The sequence below is a fragment of the Myotis lucifugus genome, unplaced genomic scaffold (genome assembly GCF_000147115.1).
Source record: "Myotis lucifugus unplaced genomic scaffold, Myoluc2.0 scaffold_1, whole genome shotgun sequence".
NCBI classification, from domain to species: Eukaryota; Metazoa; Chordata; class Mammalia; order Chiroptera; family Vespertilionidae; genus Myotis; species Myotis lucifugus.
In genome coordinates this window covers 36,229,941-36,252,376 of record NW_005871049.1, presented here as the reverse complement: position 1 = coordinate 36,252,376, position 22,436 = coordinate 36,229,941, and the positions used below count along the sequence as shown (strand labels likewise).

General features: G+C 49.4%; 1 protein-coding gene across 2 annotated transcripts in view; it reads right to left on the bottom strand.

The window, feature by feature from the left end:
• Positions 1 to 2,456: 2,456 nt before the first annotated feature.
• Positions 2,457 to 22,436, bottom strand: part of FAM167A (family with sequence similarity 167 member A) — a 33,649-nt gene continuing 13,669 nt past the window's right edge. The window contains exons 1-3 of one of the 2 annotated variants that reach the window (XM_023755780.1): positions 21,514 to 21,535; positions 17,264 to 18,051; positions 2,457 to 3,155 (exon numbers count right to left, since the gene is read on the bottom strand). In XM_023755780.1, coding sequence (XP_023611548.1) covers positions 2,892 to 3,155; positions 17,264 to 17,659 — 660 coding nt within the window. In that variant the 5' untranslated portion in view covers positions 17,660 to 18,051; positions 21,514 to 21,535 and the 3' untranslated portion in view covers positions 2,457 to 2,891. Of the gene's footprint in view, positions 3,156 to 17,263; positions 18,052 to 21,513; positions 21,536 to 22,436 lie in introns of those variants that run through there. The other variant, XM_014456812.2, reaches the window with a different exon arrangement.

The following is a 22,436-nucleotide window of genomic DNA, read 5'->3' as shown; positions in this document are numbered from 1 at the left end:
CTCTCTCTCTCTTCTCAATTAAGTGTTTGACCCTATCCTTTAACAGAAACAATATACATCTTCTTTTGAAATATTTTTATTTCACTTTTTCTAACAGCAATATAGAAACAAATAATTGTAAAAAATAAAATTATAAATTGTCCATCAATTATGTAATAGCACTTGGTATTGCTACAAGGAGGAGGCCCTGGCTGGGTCAGGCCGTCTCAAGCCTGCCCAGGCTCTCCAGGCCTCTGTGATCACTGCTGAGCCCATGAAGGCATCAGATGTTACCGCACACGAAGTGTCAATGGAGACTTCGAGTTTACACCCAGGGGTCCTTGGGGGTGGCAAGGAGATGGGTAGATAATGAGTAAAACTGTAAACAGTATTGTATACAAATGGTAAGCGAGAAGGTTGCTCTGGGGAACTGGCATCTATGGACCCACACGAGGCAGGGACTTCACAAAGCTGAATGGACTTGGTTAGTTATTTGTGTTCACTGTGGAAGTAAGGGAAGTCACAGACACTGGACAATAAGAAAACACACCAGTCTTTTCCTCTCCACCTCTCTTCTCTGATCCTCTCTTCTTTCTCCTTCCTTATCCCCAAATATTAAGTTCTCTTGGGATGAACTAAACAAAATAGCTGAAATAACTAACCTATCCAAAAAAGTGTGTCTTGAGCGCAGTTTCCTTTCCTGAAACAACAAAAAAAGTAGTAGGCTGAGCAACTAAATTGCCCAGTTGATTCCGATTCAATTGGGTTGACAAAATTCAACTACATCCTTCAACTTCAGTTGATTCCAGCTTTCTCAGTTACTGTGATGACTGATTTCTAGAAAGAAAAAAAAATCAGTTTGGCTCTTGTTTTTTCAGAATATGGAATGAGCTCTCCTGTGTGAGTAGGTGTATGTGTGTGTCTCTGTAGGGTGTGTGGTGGGTGTGCGTAGGCCCTCCTGACACCCATGACCTCAGGACTCATCTGGGAGAAGCCTGGCAGGAAGGCCTCTGCAGGACTTGGCAGTGCTTGGACGTATTCCTGGGGAGAGGTTATTACTCCCCCATTTTCTCCCCCGTTTCCTGCCTGGGGGAGGGGGAGGGGTGGATGGGCTTCAGACTTTTGTCACTGCTCAGAGTTGGGCCAAAACAAATCCAGCTATGTGGTTACAACTTCTCTGAAGGAAGCATAAACCCTCTGGCTCTTTGAAATCACAAGACCAACCTTCTTTTCTGTCCAACTAGGGACCATTCATTGGCATCTTCCTACTCCTGGCCACAAAAGAAAAGCAACCTTTTCCTAATATGGGTCCTGGTGTGTGTGTGTGTGTGTGTGTGTGTGTGTGTGTGTGTGTGCACCCCAATGAGATTATACAGGAAGACAAAACATGAACATCAGGGCAGCAGGACATCTTACTTCGACTATGGATTTGTGATTGGTAATATGTGTTCTGTGGGTCTGCTGTCCAGACATTGCTCTGAGTTTGACCCAAAGATTCTGAATTGCACAGTGGGAGGTGCACGTGAGGGCTGAGTGAGGTGCAGAGTAGAGGGGTTGGCAGTTTGTAGGTTTGGCAAAGCATTTAGGACCATCTTTGGAGTTCAAGTTCATTGATACATTATCTGTCTAGGCATTATCGATAATGATTTAACTCATCAATATGGTATAGCCACTCATGAGCTGCGCCACCTGAGGGAAGTCATTTTCTCCTTCCCTGGCTTCACTTTACTACTTTGTGAATGAGAGGCCTCGATTAGGTGGCATCCAAGGTTAAAAATTCCCACCTGCTGGGGAACACCTGACACATGGCACTCTACCGGGCTAACTTTCCTAACCTGTTCAGGTCTCAGTCCTCACCTTTGCGTTCCTCATGCAAAACCCTGAACCTCTGTGTTTGACCTACCTAACTGGCTTTGCCATTTGGACAAAAATCAAACAGTTATTAACAGGTTAGTGACAGATTAGTAACAGTCTGATTCCACTAAAATTAGTCATTTAAGTCAGGCACAGAATCTCAGAGGAGCTCAGGGTGAGCATCTGGGCTCCCTCCAGTTTCTCTGGGTGGGCAAGAAGGTGACGTAGGTGACACTGGCAGAACCCACCAGGAGGCCATTGCTGGGCCCAGGGAAAATTCAGTTATGGGAAATCCATGGACAGACCTGCCTGGTTCTGTCACCAGTGGTCTCCTAGGCACTCCCCCAGGGTATGGCGTGATGGCAAAGGGACTCTTTGGAAGTTGGCACTTGTACAAGTGGCCACGCAGGCAACAGAGGGCATCTATGCTTGTACAAGTGGCCACGCAGGCAACAGAGGGCATCTATGCTTGCTCCAGCCAAGCTAGACTGGTGTGTCCCAGCACCCGCTGGGTACAATTTACATTGTATCCTTTTGGTTTTCCTTTCCTGGTGGGTCCCTGTCGGGGTTGCTGAGTCACCCACTTAGGGTGAATTTGAGCCAGTACTTAGAGGACAGCCACAGCATGGGGGCTCCATGCCCGTGGGGAAGCCTTCTGTAATAATCACTGTTTTGCCCACCTCCTCCACCCCCACTTTGGGAGCCCAGTTCTCATAGCACCAGTGATTCCAGGAAGCAGGAACATGGATCACTGAGGGGAGGACTGAGAGGTGTCATGCTGGAAACCCAAGTCTCATTGAACATGTGGATGGAGTGGCCCTTCTGCAGGACTCTTTGGGTATTGAGAGCCAGTCATGGGGATGTTGGGTTCCAAAGCTGGGGCCCCAGGGAGATGCCCTGCGGACAGGCCCTGGGGTCCACGGTTCACCAGTCTCAGGGAAGCTGTGCCTCTGGGGAGACCTACTTGAGGTATCTCAGCCTCACTTCCCTTCTCCCCACGCCCCCTCTCCGCTTCCCAAACCCTCTGTTCTGGCTCCTCTGCCCTGTTGTAGGGCTGCTCAGCAGAGGGAGAACCTCCGGGAGTTGATGTTCATCTTGGTGACTCCAATGAGCTTGAGTGGCGTGGAGAGACTGAAGGAGGAGGCCAGAGGGGAGTCGCAGAAAAGGTCTGACAGCTCATCGCGCTCCTCCAGCTCATAGGTGGCGTCGTTGAGCATCCGCCTGTGGAGGTCGCAGGTCTGCTCTATCTTCAGCTTGTTGATGTCACTGCGCAGGCGCATGAGCTGTCTGGCCAGCTGCTGGTCCTGCAGCCGCATCTCGGTCTGGAAGGGAGGAGGGGGCGTCAGGGCTGAGCTGGAAGGGGCAGGGATGAGGGGAAGCGAGGAAGGGGGAAGGCTGCAGCTCCACAGTCTCTGACAAGCACAGACCTGCTAATAGGAGACTTAACTAATGGTTTGTTTCAGCAATTGGTCCACTTGGAGATATTAACACGTTCCCAGCTCAGGGAAGTGAAAAGGCAAACATAGGGAGGTGACAAATGAGAATGTGCTTGCCAAACAACACTTTGTGCTATGCTAGACCCTATGTCTAAATCCTTTTGGAAGGACATGTCAGTTCTGGTGTATTTCCAGCCCAGTCCCATTGGTTACAGATACGTACAGATGGAGTAAGCGTATAAAGAAATTAATGGGAATGATAAATACCAAATTCAGGAGCATGGTCACCTCTGGGCAGGAAGGAGGGAATGTGATTAGAGAAGGTGTCAGGGGCTTCCACTTGTATTGGTAATGTTTTATATCTTATGTCAGGTGGTGGGTATATTCTTCTTTAAAAAATTTTTTTTATCCTCACCTGAGGATAAGTTTATTGATTTAGTTTTATTTTTTAGACAGAGAGGGAGAGAAACATGGATGTGAGAGAGAAACATCCATCGGTTGCTTCCTGTACTCACCCCGACCAGAGATCAAACCCACAACCTAGTTATGTGCCCTGACCAGAAATCGAACCCACAACCTTTTATGTATGGGAAGATGCTCAACTAACCCAGCCAACTGGCTAGGGCTCTAATATACTTTAAACATTTTAGAATGCTTGCAATATTTCTTAATAAGGTTTCAAAAGAGCCAAACATAAATATATGCTAATATTTATTGAATATTTTCCTATAAGCCAGATACTGCTCTAAGCTCTTTGGGTATGTATTAGCCAGCCATACAAAATACCATAGACTGGGGGGCTTAAACAACAGACATTAATTTCTCACAGCTCCAGAGGTCAGGAAGTCCAAGATCAAGTTGGGAACTGATTCAGTTCCTAGTGAGGACCCTCTTCCTGGCCTGTATATGGACACTTTCTCACTGTGTCCTCACGTGATGGAGAGAAAGATCTCTCTCTTTTTATAAGGACACTAATCCTGTCATGGGGGCCCACCCTCATGACCTAGAAATCTAATCACCTCCCAAAGGTCCCACCCCCACATACCATCATATTGGGGATTGGAGCTTCAACATGTAAATTTGGGGGGGGGGGGAGACACAGACATTCAGTCCATAACAGGGTTTATTAATATGCAACAGTCAATCTTCTACAATTCCATCAAGTAATTTCACCGTCATCTCCACAATTTATATGTGAAGAGGCAGAGGCTCAGCCAAGTAGGTCACTGTGTCAAGTCCCAAAGCACACACATGGCAGAGCTGGGATTAGGAACGCAGACAATGAGACTCAGGAACCCAAGCTACTGGCAACTAAGTCCTGTGCCTCTTCGGGTAGAGTCGGAGCGTGGGGGTGTGGAGTGAGTTCTGTGCTCAGGGACCTCGAAGGAGGCTCCTGATATTTCCAGTGCCTCAGTGTTTCCCATTAGGAAGGGGTGTGATAGTAACTCCGCACCTGGTCTAACATTTACGGTTTCCATCGTTCATCTACATGTTAACCTTGTCGGAGCCACACAGCCAGCCCCAAGGTTCCCCAGGACAGTCTGAGTATTTCACAAATCTGGGGGAGCTTCTGTGATTGCTCAGTTTCACAGCTGTGCGGTGGCAGAGGTGGGACTGGAGCTGAGGGATCTCCCGAGGGTCCTAGTGCGGAGCGTTTTCCATTAACGACACTGTCACAAGGTCACCAGCTGCACCTGCTTCCTTCTCACCCTTTACTCTGCCTGTGTTCGCAAGGGGGTACTTTTTAATGGTTTTGTGTCTCAGCTGTGTCGTTTGTCCAGTGCTTGGAGCCAAACTGATTTAGAAAAATCAACTGTGAGATCCCAGAGGGACCCTCCCCCTGGTTATGTAAATAAATCCAAATGTTCTCACTTCTGCCTGTTCAGATTTGGAATCACGTGCATTGCAGGGTAAAAAATAAGCGACTTCACCAGTAAGCATTTGTTTTTTCTCTCTTTCATTCATTTTTATGTACTTCTACAGATCTCTTCCAATTTTATACATGAGGGAAATCAAGATAGAAAGTCTTGCTTGGGGATAGCAAAGTATTTAATGGCAGAATCAGGATTTAAGTTTACAGCCTTCACTTAAGTAGCGTACTTCTCAATCCTTAGGCATAACAACCTAAATTTATTGCCAATCAGAATCTATTGCTCTAGACCAGCGGTTCTCAACCTGTGGGTCGCGACCCCTTTGGGGGTCGAACGACCCTTTCACAGGGGTCGCCCAAGACCATCGGAAAACACATATATAATTACATATTGTTTTTGTGATCAATCACTATGCTTTAATTATGTTCAATTTGTAACAATGAAAATACATCCTGCATATCAGATATTTATATTATGATTCATAACAGTAGCAAAATTACAGTTATGAAGTAGCAACAAAAATAATTTTATGGTTGGGGGTCACCACAACATGAAGAACTGTATTAAAGGATCATGGCATTAGGAAGGTTGAGAACCACTGCTCTAGACGAACACCAAACTAATGAAGGCAGGTGTGCCCCAGGGTAGCTGGTCATTTATTCATTTGGAGGCCTTAGCCATGCCTGGAACGGGGCTAGGTGCTGCCTAAACCCTCTGAAGGAGACAGTGTTCAAATCTGTCTGAAAGACAAGGCTGGCTCACACCCACTGTTTAATTTGATAAGGTCTTCTGAGAGTTTTACTCTACCACTTCTCTTTTCGGGTATTTTAATTTGAAGAGAAATCTGTGAAAAGCTAGGAACCCTATAATTTCGATTTGAACTTTGGCCTCAGGAATTGGATCTTTGGTCTGAAAAGGTCCTTTAAAGTTGGAGACTTTCAGGTTGAGCAGGTGTCTGAGATGCGATGTGCCTTGCAGTGGGTACCTGGTGGGGGAAATGGGCCATTTTTCTATGACCAATAGATCTGGTCAAAGGCCAGAACAATGAGTTAGAGCAACTTGTGAAAACCCATTAGAATCAGCTGGTCAGAGGGTGATAGTAAGGCACATGCCCAGTTCCCTTTGACCAGACAAAGGCCACCTCACTGGAGCCACCTCATGAACCCATTCAACTCTGCAGAAGAGAAAGAAAAATCACACATCCAGTAGGGCTGGTGACTGCCCATTCTGCTGGTTTGTGTTCCAACACGAGGAGGGGTGGGGAATCTGCAGGTCTGGGCTCTGAGGGCCCCTCATAATGTGTGCGTCCCACCCTGGGAGTCTCTCGGAATATATATTTTGTTATGACCCCCGAACATAAATCAGCTATTTCATTTGATGCTCAAAGTAACAGTGTTTGTTCCAATTCTACAAGAAAAATCGGCAGTGCTGCCTAGTCTCACCTACTCTGTGGGCCACACAGGGGTTTTCCAGGGTGACTTTGCGCCTTAAATACTAACTGAGTCCCTGTTATAAGGTAACCCGACTGTAACCATATAGAAAAAACCGCCCCTGCAGAAACCTAAGCAAAATGTGCAGGGCTCAGAGGTGGTATTTTTTCTAGAAAAATTTTTTCAATTGTGATTAAAGACAAATAACCTAAAACTTATCATCTTAACCATTTTAAAGTGTACAGTTTAGTAGCATTAAGTACATTTACACTGTTGTGCAGCCACCACCATCATCCATCTTCAGAACTCTTTACATCTTGTAAAACTGAAACTCTGGGCCCTGGCTGGGTAGCTCAGTTGGTTAGAACATTGTTCCGATATGCCAAGGTTGTGGGTTTGATCTTCAATCCAGGGCACATACAAGAATCAACCAATTAATTCAATGAATGCTTAAATAAGTGGAACAACAAATCGATATCTGTGTCTGTCTCTCTCCCCCTACCCCTCTCTCTAAAATCAATAAATAAATTTTAAAAAAACAACAACAAAAAACTGACACTCTGTCCCCATTAAACAGTTTCCAAGCCCTGGCAACCACCATTCTACTCTCTGTCACTATGACTGTGACTACTTTAGAAACCTCATATGAATAAAATCTACAGTATTTGTCTCTCTTTTTCTTTTTAATATATTTGCTATTTATTTCAGAGAGAAAGGGAGAGGGAGAGAAAGATAGAAACATCAATGATGAGAGAGAATCATTGATTGGCTGCCTCCTTGAACACCCCCCACTGGGGATTGAGCCAGCAACAGGCATATGCCCTTGACTGGAATCCAACCTGGGACCCTTCAGTCCACAGGCCGATGCTCTATCCACTGAGCCAAACCAGCTAGGGCTACCGTATTTGTCTTTTTGTGGCTAGTTTATTTCACTCAGTACAATGTCCTCACAGTTCACACAGTTAAGAAGCTTTTTATAAATTAAATATTTTCAGAAAATGTAATGAACGTGTCTTTGCAGATCCTGTGTAGAGTAGGTCAGAAGAGTGGCAGTTCCTGAGGATGGTTCCCTAGAGCAGGGTCTGGGGATGAGCAACTCCTTCCTTTTTCTCTTTTCTGCCAAGGAGACACGTGGGGCAGCGATGACAACACCCTGTCTCCTGCCACATAATGCCAGATGCACTTTCCATATATTATTGCATCTTCCCACAACTCTAGAAGGCGGGTATTTTGATCTGCTTTATGGTTGAGGAAGCCACCTCAGAGAAGTTAAGGGACGCGCATGGTGGCACTCGGATCACACTGGGGCCTGTCAGAGCCCAGAGCTGGTGGCCTTTCTGTGACTTCTATTGACCTGAAGGGGGGCTGGGTCCCAGGGGCAGCAGAAACGGGAACTTCATTGCTCTGGGGTTAGAATCTGGGCTCATGCTGAACCTTATTCCTCATTAGCTGTGCGGCTTTGAGCAAGTCACTAATGCTCCTTGAATTTCTGTCTCTTCATCTACAGAAAAGGCATAATGCCTAGTCCAGGACTGTGAGAAGCAAATTAGATGGTAAGCAATATACCAACTAAGCTGAACAATGCCAGTCAGATAAAAGTAAGCGGTTCACAGCTTAAGTCTTTTCTCTCCAGACCAAGGTGTGGGATGTGGAAAGCAGCCAGGGCCTCCCAGTTTTAAGACTTTAGTAAAGAAACTGAGATGCTGGGCCCAGTGACTCAACTAACAATGTGGATTTAGTGCATTCCCTGGCCAGCACCCAACTGCAGGACGTGACTGTTTCTAATGCCCCGTCCCAGGGAGAAAGGCGCTTGCTGGATTCTCAGAGGTGTGGCCCGTAATCCCAGCAATCCTGTAATTAGGGTAGAGCACTTGGTGAAAGAGCAAGAAATGTCACTGCCTCGCTGTCAGTGCATTGTGGTGACAGGGCGTGTTCCCATCAGGGGAGAAAGTACATGACCAGTGGTCTCTTGGAATAACAGTGTTTGTGGTCTATGCTTGACTGTAGCCAACACAGGTGTGTTTCCTGTGTCAGACAAGAATGCTTCTCAAGTTGTTTTTTAAGGTAGAAGGTGAATCCCCCAGGGCAGGATTAAGTCAGGATTAAGTAAGTGAAGGCGGCAGTTGAGCTGCTCTGTAGGAGGAGATTGCCTTGGCTGGGCTTGGGGAGGTGTCGGGGTGGTGAGAGGCCCAGGTGGGGAGAGAGGAGACACCCAGGAGGAAGGCCAGCCAGGAAACTCAGAGGCAGGAAGATCTAAAATGAGTGTGTAAGTGGTTTGCTGTGAGGTTTCTTTAGTCAAGTCTCGTGGGTCACTGATGATTTAGAGGGAGTTAGAAGACGGGCTGACTCCTGCCTCTAGGCTGGTGAAATGAAGACAAAGCCTGCAGTAAAATGATGTGGATGACATATGGCAGTTACTCAATAAATGAAACATAGAGTTACCATATGATCCAGCAATTCTATTTCCGGTGTGTACCCACAAGAAAGGAAAGCAGGGACTCACACAGCTGCTTGTACCCCCATGTTCACAGCAGCATTATTCACAATAACCCAGGTGTCCATTGATGGGAGAATGGGTACACAAAAGGTGCTGTGCTGGACCCAGCTCCACCACGGAACGGAAACCTGGACACTGGCTTTGCCTCCAGCTCTCCTGAACCCCCCGCTGTTCGTTTTCCAGGACTGGATTAAGGAAAACGGGACTTTAGAAACCAAGGGATGTAATTCCAAGCAAATAAAGCTTTCTACCACATCTCATCCTCTTTTGTATCCTCCGGAAATACTTATTCCAGCAGCACCCCAAGAACCCACTTCCACTAGCGATGGAGAAAGACCATCCACACATTTATTTGATAACACCCCCCCCCCCCGCCCTGCCCACCCTGGGCTCTCAGGAAGACTCTGGAACTGTTGAGTACTGTGAAATGTGGCCAGACTGACCGTGGGGGCTGCTGACACGAGTGTGAGACAAGAGAGGGCTGGGCCGGAGCCGGAGAACAGTTGTCTGATGGGCCCTCATAGAATCTCTCTGCACATCTTCCCTCATTGAGAACTCAGGGCTGATCATCCTTTGGTTCCTTCCTGCTCTAGGATTGAAGGTTCTGCTCATAATTCGAACTAGCACTATTAGAATGAGCACAATCAGAAAGGGGGGGTTTTGTCCTCCTCAGTCACTGGAGCTGGGTGGGTGCCTGCCCTGGTGGGAGCTGGGTGGGTGCCTGCCCTGGTGGGAGCTGGATGGGTGCCTGCCCTGGTGGGAGCTGGGTGGGTGCCTGCCCTGGTGGGAACTGGGTGGGTGCCTGCCCTGGTGGGAGCTGGGTGGGTGCCTGCCTTAGGGGAGAGCTGGATGGGAGAAGAGAAGCTTCTCAACCTCCTGGAACCTGCCTTCTCCTGAGCAGCTTCTGGCTCGATAGTCGAGAGCTGTGGCTCCTGAAAGCCAGGCCCTTGGCACAGACATGGAGCCCTTCTCCACGCTGCCAAGGACTTGGCCGCCTTGAATGAGCCTCTCTGTGACTTTTCCCCAGCTTCTGTCTGCTCACTGGCTGTGACTGGTTCAGGCCCGCACACAGGGGCATGACCAACACCCACTGGGCAGTGCCCAGTTTTTCAGACCCTGGCAGCAGCCTGGGAAGAGGGGGTGGGTCCAGAAGCTTGTAAAATAATACATCCTCAGAAAGCAATTGCCCAGCCAAGGACATGCCTCAGGCTTGGACAGTCCCTTCTGAACCCATCTGCCACCAGACCTGGCCTTCAATTATAATAAGGAAGAGAGAGGGGGAGTTCTTAGAAAGAGAGCTAAATTGAGTAAACTTTGGAGAGCAATAGCCCAAAGTTTCAGGAATTGAGAGAACGTGTTGAATGAGCATAAAACTTTATGAAATACAAAGTGTACTCCTACTTGCTCACAGGAGCAATTGGCTGGTAGCAGCCATTCAAAGCAGGGGTTCAGAGGTCAGGCAGATCTGGGTTCAAATCCATGCTCTGCTGGTTGATCATAGGCAATTGCTTCACCTCAGTTTCCTCTTCTGTACAATGGGGGTAGTGATAGTGCCTACTGAATGATGTGATGTGTGTGAGTGCGCATAACCTAGTTCCTTGGCAGGTGCTCAGCGCCTTTCTCCTGCCCTCCTCACTGTCCTCTCATAACTCCCTGCCAGGTATTTATTACCCCCATTTTCCAATGACAAAGCCCAGGGCTAGGCTAGTTGGTTTTCCAAAAGTCACCCAGCTAAGATGTGGAAGAACCTAATTGGAAGTCTAATCTAGTTAGAAATTTTACACTTTTCCCAATCTGCCTGTGACCGGTTAATGAGCCAATGGCCTGAGAATCACCCGCAGGCACCTGTTAAACTCCTGACACCACTGCAGGTGTACCGGATCAGAACTTCTACGGAGAGTTGGGGCGGGCTCCATATTTTTAACACATGTCCTGGAGCCTCGCCCACACTACCCACTGACTACCCACTGTATAGTTATTAAACCAGGAGGGTGGCCATCGGAGGAACTGGGTTTTAATTATTATAGGAGAAATAAGGAGAAGCTTAATGTCAGTTATGCTTAAAGGTGTGGATTTGGTTGCTGAGGAGGTTGGGGGGTTGTGTATTTCCCTTTGGTTAATTTCATTGCCCACTGCGCCTGGCACAAGGTGACCACTCAGCTCCCCCAAGCACTTTGGAAGGACATTTATTGTATCTCTAGTATAGCTCTTGTCACACCTTGTCATTGTTTTACTTGTCTGTCTCCTTCACAGAGGGAGGAACCCCATGAAGACGTGCACCTGGGCCTCCACCCACACCAGCACCTAGGCCCAGGCACTAGTGAACGTGGGTTGTATTGAATAGACAGGACTGGATCAAAGGACCCTGCCTGCGTCTTATACCCCGAGACTGCCTCGTGCTGTTATTCTGGTTGGACACAACCATCTGACCTCTTCTCCTTCCCTCTGCCTCTCCTTTGCACTGCGAGACAGCCAAGAAAAGGAGGGAGGGGAGACCTCCTGATTCCTAGTCCACTTCATCTCATTGGTCCACAGTCCCCACCTCATCAGCTCTCATGCCAAGTAGGAAGTTTTTGGGGATTGCAGGCCTCATTTTTCTTATCTTATTCTAAGAGATTCTATGCCTTTTTTTTTTTTTTAAATCCGCAGACTATAGGATGAGGAATGTGTACCAATTACATTGGCAAGAGAGAGAGGAGTTTAGTTCTTATCTTTCTTTTGTCTTTTATTTTTTTTCTCCCTAATCTATCTATATCAGTGGTTCTCAACCTTGGCTGCACATTAGAATCACCTGGGAATCTTTTTAAAATCCTGATTTCTGGGGCCTCATCCTCCGGAAATTCTGTTTCATTGTTCCTAATGTTGTGGCCACACCCCATAACAAAGAAACAGAATTTCCGGAGGATGAGGCCCTGAAATCAGGATTTTAAAAAGATTCCCAGGTGATTCTAATGTGCAGCCAAGGTTGAGAACCACTGATATAAAGGGTTAATATGCTAATTGTCCTCCCCTCCATCCAGGTAATGACATCAAGTAGCAATACCCGGCTTCCTCTCTAGCTATGACTAGCCTCCTTGCAGTTTCTTCAGCCCAGGAGCACGACTTGTTTTATACCCAGGTGAAAACAGTTTACACTATAACCAAATGTCTGTGAAGCGTTTTCCCGTGCCTCATCTCATTTGATCCTCACAGAAATCCTGGAGTAGATAGATAGGAGACTTGGTGGAATCCTATTTTCTTTTCATTAGCCCAGCGGTTCTCAACCTTCTGGCCCTTATGTTGTGACCCAACCATAAAAATATTTTCATTGCTACTTCATAACTGTAATGTTGCTACTGTTATGAATTGTAATGTAAATATCTGATATGCAGGATGGTCTTAGGCGACCCCTGTGAAAGAGTCTTTCGACCGCCAAAGGGGTTGCGACCCACAGGTTGAGAACCGCTGGTCTATACATTCTGTAGTAACCACGAAGGGCCAGCCTCTGGTCAGAGGAATAGAACACTGTTTTCCTCCTGCAGCTCGCTGGTGTGGACAGGCTGAGAGGCTCGACACAGACTGAAAAGACTTCACCTGGAGCAAAGGGTCACCTGGACTAGAAATTCTCTTGTGGATCAAACCCAGCACCTGGTGGCTCTGAACAAGTTATTATTTTCATCATAGAATGGGCATGGCTGCCCTGTCCCTGCTAAAGGCTGTTATGATGTTATGAAACATTGCTAATAGCACTCTGTAACCCTTTACACATGTCCCTTTCTACAATTGCAGGGTTTCAAATGTGGGCTTTTTGACAAATCATATCCACCCTGACTCAGACATTTGATGTATCTATACCTCGTACCAAGGAAAAACCTCTGGAGCCAGAGCCAGGACATGCAGGTCTATGTCTTGGTTTAGCCACACCCTTGCATCTGACCTTGGGCAAGCTACACCTTGATGACCCTCGGGCTCATCGTTTCTGAATCTCAGCCTTCCTATCTGTAAAATGGGAATAGCAAATACCTCCAAGCCACTCACAGAAAATGGTATGTATCAGGCCTCTGGGACCACAAAATGCTTCCTAGATGGAAGGCATTAAAGTGGCCTCCATCTTCACATTTCTCATCTCCATCCCCCTCGAAAGATGCTTGGTGAGTTTGAACTGTCATTCGGCCATCTCATTCAGCAGAAATGACTGGCCTCAGAGGGCTGGGCTTGGACAGCCCCGTCATCTGCTTGCCAAGCACGGGCAGGAGAGGGTTAACCAGGGGAGGAGCAACTCAAGCTGCCACCACAGAGGGGCCAGTGGAGTCCAGGGCTACAGCCTCCTGCCACAGCAGGCCCTGGAATGATGAAAACTTGTCAGGTTTCCTTTTGTTCTCTCTAACAACCATAAACACCTTTGAGGGGCTCTGTCTGCGTGAAGCTAAAAGAAAAACATCTGCCCACACCCAGGGATTCTCGCTACAAAGACAACCCCTTAGGAGGAACCTAAATGCTTTGTTTTCATTTGGCATCACAGGGGCCAAGCAGAAGATTTCTCCCTTTTCTTTGCCTTACAGGTTGGCAAGGGGGACACTGCAGCAGGATTAAAGAGAGGAGACAGAGAGAGCTTCCCCCACTCCTCCCCCTCTCCCGCTCCCCCGCTAGCTCTGAAATCACACACACTCAGATGCATTTGTGATATTTTCTGAATTCAGCCAGTGGGTTCAGTCCCACAGCGTCAGGGCCGTGCTCTCTCTAACTCCCCTTTCCTGGAACATTGCCCCCACCCCAGCCCAGGCCACTTGACCAAAGGTGGGAAGCTGAAGGCTGCGACCTTCTGGCCAGGTGAGCAGTCTGGAAATATCAGAGTAGCACAAAGGCCACATAACCAGGTTCTGAGTCTGTCTCCCATGAACAGCAGAGCTGGATGTCGGCCTGGAGGAGCCAGGTGGCCCAAAGCCACCGAGGGTAGAGGCGGCAGCCCTGTCTGAATACTCAGGTCTTCCTACCTGGAGGGGCAATGCCAATAGCTACACCTTGATAAGCAACATCTTCCTTGTATCTCCCAACACAGGAGCCTGAAAAAAACATGCACCCATTCTACTCGAAAGTCCCTGGGGGCAGTCAAGAGTGACTGTCATTTCCTTTGGTGGAAAGTGAGAGGGAAAGGAGACCCCTGAGGGAGCAGTTGGGAGCCTTTAAAGCCCTGGAAACAAGTCAAGATCCAGGCAGTCACTGTGTGTCCCTGAGCTGGACTTGCAGGAGGCAGAGGCTAGACAAGCCGATCTTTCCAGACCAACATGGCCTGCCTCTGAAAGGGTCAACACTGACAACCAACGCCTTGCTGGTTGCGGTAACTGCTGCTGGGACCGCCTCATGAAGGTCAGAGAACCACTGGGCACAAACCCACAACTGAGCCAAAACACCGGTCATATTGAGTGTTTGGCTCTCTGTAGGGAAAACAGCCACACGTGACGGAATTACAGATTTCTAGTCTGTTTTCTCGGCCACTTCAGGGGGAAAAACAAATCTGCACCCGAGCTGGACAAATCAGCAGCAAGGGCTTGCTCAGGTGGAGAGAACACTTGATTCTGGGCTTAAAAGTGATTTGAAACTACTTTCATTGAGTTAAAAAAAATTGGTAATTTGAAGTAATACCTTGAATGAGTTAACAGATGATAAATTAGAAAAAACAATGACACGGAGTTTAATGTTTTGACTGAGGCTTAAAAACAGAAGAATGGGTTTATTATTCAAATGTTGAAATCTTGTTTTTAAATCAATCAGGATTTTACGAGTTGCCTTGTTACTGTTTAATCTCCTAAAAGGGCAGAATTGCATGCATTCGAGTTGGCCTGCCTGCCCTTTGGTGTTTGGGTTGCTTTTGACCTTAGACATACCCTCTTCTGAAAGAACCCCATTCACTGGCCGAGCCCCACGCCAAAAGGGACGGCGCAGGGTACAGGCTTGGGGATCCCTGGGATTCCCTCTGAGGTACCTTCTTAGTCCCTTAGCCCCAGTCTTGCCTGCCTATCAGTCCTGATTCTCAAAGTGTGGTCTGTGGACCAGCAAGGTAGCATCACCTTCAAGTTTGGTGGCAATTCAGAATCATGGACCCCATCTCAGATCTTTAGGATTAGAATCTTTATTTGAACAAGAGACCCTAGTGACCTGCATGCACATTAGAGTCTGAGTCGCTGCTCTAAGCGATTCTCTACCCTGCAGCCAGGGTGGCATGTCTGAGCAGCGCCCTCTGCAGGAGGGCTATCTCTCCAGCTTCTCTCCTGGCTCTCTCTCCCCAAAGTGCTCTACTCCCAGTGGGGAAGGCTGAGTTCAAGCTCTGGCTCTGCCACCTACTAATCATATGATTCTAGGCAAGTCGTCTGATTTCTATGAGCCTTGGTTTACGCATCTGTGAAAGGGGCACAATCACTGTAATCACACAGGCCTGTTGTAAGAATCAAAGAGGTAATGGAGTGAGGGCTGGGACTCCCTCCAATCTTGTTTCTCCTTTTGCCCCCACACCCACGCACTCTTAGATAACCTGTTTATGTTAATATAGCACGAGCAAGCGAGTGTCACTAATTGGCACGAGGCTGCTTTTGTTTGAGGGTGTATATAAGCTGCCACTGACCAGCCAGTTGCTGGCTGCTTTGCTCATAATAAAGCATGCCCCACCTACCTACTGTCACTCATCTGTTCTTCCAATTTCCTGCACCCAGAGGGGTCAATTCCCTGGCTGAGGAACTTGCACCCAACACAATGGTTCACCCCCTAGGTCAGTGATGGCGAACCTATGACACGCGTGTCAGAGGTGACAGCAAACTCATTTTTTTGGTTGATTTTTCTTTGTTAAATGGCATTTAAATATATAAAACAAATATCAAAAATATAAGTCTTTGTTTTACTATGGTTACAAAGATCAAAAAATTTCTATATGTGACACGGCACCAGAGTTAAGTTAGGGTTTTTCAAAATGCTGACACGCTGAGCTCAAAAGGTTCGCCATCACTGGCCTAGGTTGTGCTTGTGAAGTACCTGGGAGCTTTAAGAACCACTGATTCCTGGATCCTTAGCCCCCACCCCCCACAAGGTGTTCATTTGATTGGTCTGGGATGTGGTCTAGGATTTGGGAGGTTTCCAGGTTTCCGTGGGGATTCTAATATGCAGCCTGGGTTGAGAGGCACCTCTCTCTGATGCTACAGGACGAGGACAAGCTCTAGAGAACTCCCTACTGGTTTACACACAGGGAATTCCATTTCTGCTCTCCACCCCAAAGGGAGCCAATGGAGAATGCTCACTTAAAAAGTAAAAGCCTCTGCTCCCCAAAGCAATAGAACCTCAAATGAACCCTAACCCAACAAATTGAGTCCTTGATTAATGGAAATAATTTTTTGTTCCTCTTTATGAAAACAAATGAAAGCAGTTCAGCCTCAGGAATTGAAAGGGTAACTTCCAGGGTCTGCCCTGGCCACCGTGGGTCCATCTCCCCTCCCCTCCTGTACCCCCTTGAGCACCCAGTGACACAAAGAACCCACAGATGCCCCATCTTTTATGCAAATCAACTTATATCCCAGTTACTAAAGACATAGAGCAGTGGTTCTCAACCTTCTGGCCCTTTAAATACAGTTCCTCATGTTGTGACCCAACCATAAAATTATTTTCGTTGCTACTTCATAACTGTAATGTTGCTACTGTTATGAATCGTAATGTAAATATCTGATATGCAGGATGGTCTTAGGCGACCCCTGTGAAAGATTGAGAACCGCTGACATAGAGGAATGGCGCGTTTTAAGAAGCAGTCTCAATATCGAAAATTAAAACAAAAAAAAAGAACACCCCCGGCCCCAGCCACGGTTATTTCAACTCATGGGGGATTCCAGGCCCCAGTGGGGATGTATTTTTTGGGGATTGTGCAGGACAACCAAACAGGCTCTGCCTACATAGACTAACGTCAGGAGTGGCACTGGGGAAGGCGGGGGACACCTTCATGGGCTCAGGTTCTCATGGGCAACACTTGCTTCATAAGTACCTGTGATCAGGGGCTTATTGATGCATGGATGTCGTGTAACTACATGGCGATAAAGCTTACCTTTGCTTTAATAGGAAATGACAGATGTGCACTTGGGAGAGGTAGAGATGGGTCAGAAACAGAGAGAGGGGGACAGAGACAGAGACAGACACACACACAGAGAATGGCATCTTGGGATCCTTGCAGGGGCAGCCACTTACCAGTTCCTTCCTGAGCCAGGCTAAGGCCTCGTCGATATTCTCAAAGCCTTCCAGCTTGCCCGTGGACCCGGTCCCGGCATCCTGGCTGGCACTGGCATTAGGTGGCGGGTGCTGTCTGGGCTCTCTCGGTGGCAGGGAGGGCTCTTCCTCCCCACACTCCCGCTGCTCAGCAGCTGGCCTGGGGAAGGGCCAGGCCTGCTCCTCCAGCCTCGCCTGCCATTCCAGGTAGGAGGGCCTGCGGGTCTCCAGCCTCAGTTTCTCAGTCAGGGCCTTCAGGCTCCGGAGGTGGTCGTCAGGAGGCGGGGCTGCTCCCGCCAGCACCTCTTCCCCCACCACCACTTCTTCCACCTGGATCTGGGGCACAGACATCCTAGAGCCTGCTGGGCGGTCGGACATGGGAGGTGGTGGAGGTGATGAGGGAGTCCTGGAGGCTGGGAAGGTTGGGGCCCACTCTGGAATGGTCTCACCCAGCTGGGGCCAAGGCTCCCGTGGGCATCGCTGGGGTGTGAGCAGCTCCTGGAGCCGAGAGGGACTAGGCAGGAGCGCACAGGGTGCCGTCCAGAGCAACGATAGAGCTTTGGGTTTAAGATTCTCTCCGGAGTCCCGTGGGCGCCGTGCTCCGCACAAGGCAGGAACAGACAGGCGTTAGCAGGAATCTTTGGGGCAGGTTTGCCAAGAAGATCTATCAGTCCCGGAGATGCAGGCGGATCAGAGATGGGCGGGGAAGCAGCTCCCTCCTTGTGGGGAAGGGCAGGTGGCGAGAAGCTGCTGGCCAGTCCAGGGAGGCCCTGAGGAAGGATGCGAACAATGTCAGCAAAGGCTGTGAGCAGGGCCTGCGCGCTCCTGGGCAGGGGACACTGACAGGTTCAGTGACAAGGCTGCTAATTGCAACTTCAGGACTAGACATGAGGACTAGACATACCTTAACCTGGTGCAGAGGAGTTCATAATAAGTCAATACTTTGTACAGGGTTTCACGATTTATGAAGTGACTGCGCCTCTGTTACTTCATCGTCCTTACTGCAAGTCGGTGATTCCTTGCTTTTGTCCCCATTTTACATGTGAGATACCTGAGTCTCTCAGGGGTTAAATGACTCACCAAAGAGCTCCCAGCAATTATCCAGGACAGGGGCAGGTGGTTGGATTCTGAGGGCTCAGGTCTCCGTAAGGGCAGCTGCCTGAGGGTCCCCAAGCAGCGCAGGTGTGCCTGGGGGCCAGGAACCACTGACCCCGCCCACCTCACCCACCACAGCACCTGTCCTCAGGCACCAGCTCCTCAAGGCCAGTTCTACAGCCACTCTCAGCTGCTTCCTCCCAAAACAACACCTACTTCACTCTTCCGAGGAGGAAGCAAATAGACCTGCAGCCCAGGAAGAGCCGTGAATTCAGGGTGACTCACCGTTCTGGGAAGATGGTTATCACGGTCCTGCCCATACAGCAGTGCCTCCTGGGCAAGGGCTCCAGCTCCCTCATCTGATTTGGCCTCCCCACCTCTGGGGAGAAGGTTGAGCCAAGGTGCTCGCCCCATAATATCAGGGCACAGGGTAGAGAAGTGGCCTGGAGTTAGACCTTGCCGCCCCCCCACCCCCATGTCCCTGCACCCACAGGCTCTATCAGAGCAGGACCATTTGACTCAGACTATGGAGGGAATTTCTTGGCTTTCGGGGTGTTTAAAAAATCTGTGCTGAAGCAAGCTGTGAAAAAGAATGAAGGGATATGGAACAACGTCCAAGACACAGCCTCCCTGGAAAACACAGGGCATTTGCAGCCTGGAGAGGGTGCCACCTTGGTGTGGAAGGTCGGGGAGGGCGGAGGAAGAGACTTTTATTGACTTGTAGGTGCCTTTTAAAAGGTCTCTGCAAGGAAAATAAAACTGGAACTGAGAGTGCGCTTGCTTGTCTGGGGTGAGGGGACTGGGCACTGGGTGATGGTGGGCAGGCATAGGACGAGGCAGAATTGGAGGGGAGCAAAATGAAAACACAGGCGGGGCCACTCAGGGAGGCGGTGCGGCTTCTCTCCCACACAGGCATGGAGGTGCTCAAGAAGAGCAGAGCTTGCTGTCCGTTCCAGGTGTTTGTACAATGCCCGCCTGTGCTGTAACCTGCCCAGAGGAAGACTGGCTGCCCTTTTCCCATGCTCTGCTGCCCCTGCTTTGGGGCACCCCTGAGGAACAAAGAGGACTATTCCACCCCAATTGATGGCAGAGAAACCTGGATCTCACCTCCAACCACGCAGGTGGGGAGCCCCTGAGGAATTTCCACAAATGGTGCATTGCCAGGCCGCACTCCTGGGGGTGGGAACTCAGTTAATCTGGAGTGGAACTCCGTGGATATTAAAGCTCCCCAAGGGGTCTGAGTGAGGCCGGGGTTCCTAGATAGAAACACCAGATGTGGAATCAGACTGCCTTCGCTGAGGGTGCTGTCAGGCTGGCTGAGCCTCCGTTTCCTTGCCTGTAAAATGGGGCCATAATACCAACCTCCTGGGTTTGGGGCATTGGCAGAACTAAGGTTGGTCCATGTACTCTGTAGGCTTAGGTGGGGTGTTCTCATGGGTGTCTTTCTGTGCAGTCACGTGGTCACACAGGCGTCTTTAGAATCTCTTCTAGTAAAGACCAATTAGTCACTTTCTGGGGCCACTCCCAGGCGCCGTCTACCTCTTTGCTGAGATGCCAGAATCTGTTTTGAGTGTGCCTTGGGGCAGCTTCACCCCAGAAAGGCTTCTTCCCACTGACACAGGAGCTCTGATTATTTCCAGCAATGCTTTTTGGAGAGGATCTAGTTGCAGGCAACCATGAGCAGATGAAACTAATGGGAAGTCTCACGTGTCCTCCGTCTCCCCCAGCTACACACCCACGGAAGACGGCAGGGCATCTATAGCGGAGGGAGAACCTGTTAGGGAAGGGTCTCCCTTTGGGGTGGGCGAGTTATGACTGGATGACTTTATGAGGCTGCCTCCTTGGGAAGGGGGAGGTTATGTTAATTATCAGTTTCTGAATCAATTCAGAGAAGGCCTGTGAAGACAACGTCAGGGCAACTTGGGGCATTAACAGGAGCACCAGCGCACTGTGAGTCAGCTAATGATGATCCTTCAATCCGCTGAGCCTTAGGGAGTGTGTAAAAGCACCCCTGTGCACACCACTGCTCCTCCCAGTAGCCCCGAGCAGCAGGAGGGATCACCCCATTTCACAGCTGGGAGGGCTGAAGGGCCCGCCCCTAGTCCCGGGCAGGTGGCAGGAGTAGGACTTAGGCACAGTCTTCAGACTCTAATCAGCCTCTTTCTACTCTAGAGGGTGTGGGCCTTCGGATCAGACTCCGGGGCAGCCAACTCTCTGATCGTGGCATATTGTGTTATGACCACGCTGCTTCTGCGTCCTCTTCTGAGAAGTGGGGGTCACCAGGACCGGCTATGGAATTTGCCCGACTCGGTGCAAAATGAGAATGCAGGGCTCCTTTTAAAAAGAACGAAGACTTTTTAAGATGGCAACAGCAGAGCGTTAACCCAGGCGCAGGGCCCTGCGGGACTGCCTAGGTCCCTCACTCATGAAGCAGACCCTGGGGTAATACCGTGGGCTTCATCCGTCATTGTGAGGATTAAAGTAGCAAATAGCGAGCCCTTAACCTGGTGAGTGGTATACTTCAAAAAAGTATACCTCTAAAGTGACACTTTAAAAAGTATTATTCTTAACCTTTACAATTTTATTAACCAATGTCACCCCAATAAATTTAATTTAAAAAATATTATCCTTAAGATGATAAGACCTATCCGTGCCACATCAGTCATAGCCCCAGAAGGCCCCTTCGGGCTGCCCTGAGCAGTCATCCTGGTGGCCCCTGACCTGAGCCCATCTCCGCACCCTTCCCTTCCTGGAAAGCCAACTGAGATGAAGTCGGTGGACCCCCCTCCCCCCTCCCCCCTCCCACCCGATTTTCAGGTCTCGATTGCATTTTCATCATGCCAGACGAGGTCTCCCATAGCGAGGAGGAAAAAGAGCCCAGTTTACAAAATCACCACAATATATCCACTCCCTTCCCTTCCTGCTCACATTTTACTAATAAACACCCCAGCTCATGGCCTGGGGCCCAGGTGACCCAGGTTTGACTGTGTTAGCCACGAGGTGAGAGCAAGGACTGGGGTGGGATGCAAGCCCCTGGAATCAGCCCTCTCCTCTTGACCTCAGTTTCCTAATCTGTGCACTGGCGCCCCCCTCCCCATCTGCCTCTCAAGGATGCTGTGAGAATTAGCTGGACTCACCTGTGAAAGCTCTGCAAACTGTAAAGAGCGGTACCCACCTGAGGATTATTACTATCATCACGGCACGTGTGGTGGACCAGGGACTCAGCCCTTTAGAAGGTGTGGTCACGTGCAGCCTGCAGGGACCAAGTCCTCGACTGCCTCCTATCGCCCCCAGCACTCCCGGGATTTGCTGAAACCGAATCTGTCCTCCTGGTCACTGAACCAGGGAACACTGCCTCTCTGGATGTCCCAGTGCCCCAGGGCCCAGGGGGGTTTCTCCCTCCCTCCCAGCTAGAATGTCGCCCATGCAGGCCAGGCCAGGCATGACTGAGTTGGACCCAGTCTGAGCTGCAGGAGAGGTGCCAGCCAGGTGCAGGGGGCAGAGGAGCGCTGGCCAGCTTCCTGGGCCGAAGGGCAGTGGGGGCTTCCACTTATCTGGACAAACCAGGAACTTCCAGGGTGTGGGCTCTGGAGGAGGGACCCTCTAATGCCTGGACAGTCAGGCTTTCTTTACGCCTAACCTAAGTCCTTCCTACACACTTTCTCTCACTCGGCTTTGCATATGCCAGAGCCTGAGAAGGAAAGCCAGGCCTGGGACCTGGGGAAGCCGGAAAAACAAGGTCAGACCATAGTCCCCCCAGGCCCAGGTGAGGCCCACCAGGCAGTCCACCCCACCCCCTGCAAGGGACCAGCCCCGGGGCATGTGGGCCTTTTTTGCAGTGGGGACATGCCTTTCTGCACGCAGCGGCTGCTGTTCAAGCAGGCTGCCTGGCTCGCTCCAGACCACGGTGGCTGTGGGAGGGAAGGGCTGTGCCAGCCATGAGCTAATTCCTCTGGCTGCCGGAGGAGCCATGTGGGTGCAGCTCAGTCACTCAGCCAACACCTCGCCTCATGATGACCTAATCTGTTCACTTGGACAACTTTCAAACCCACTTCCTAGA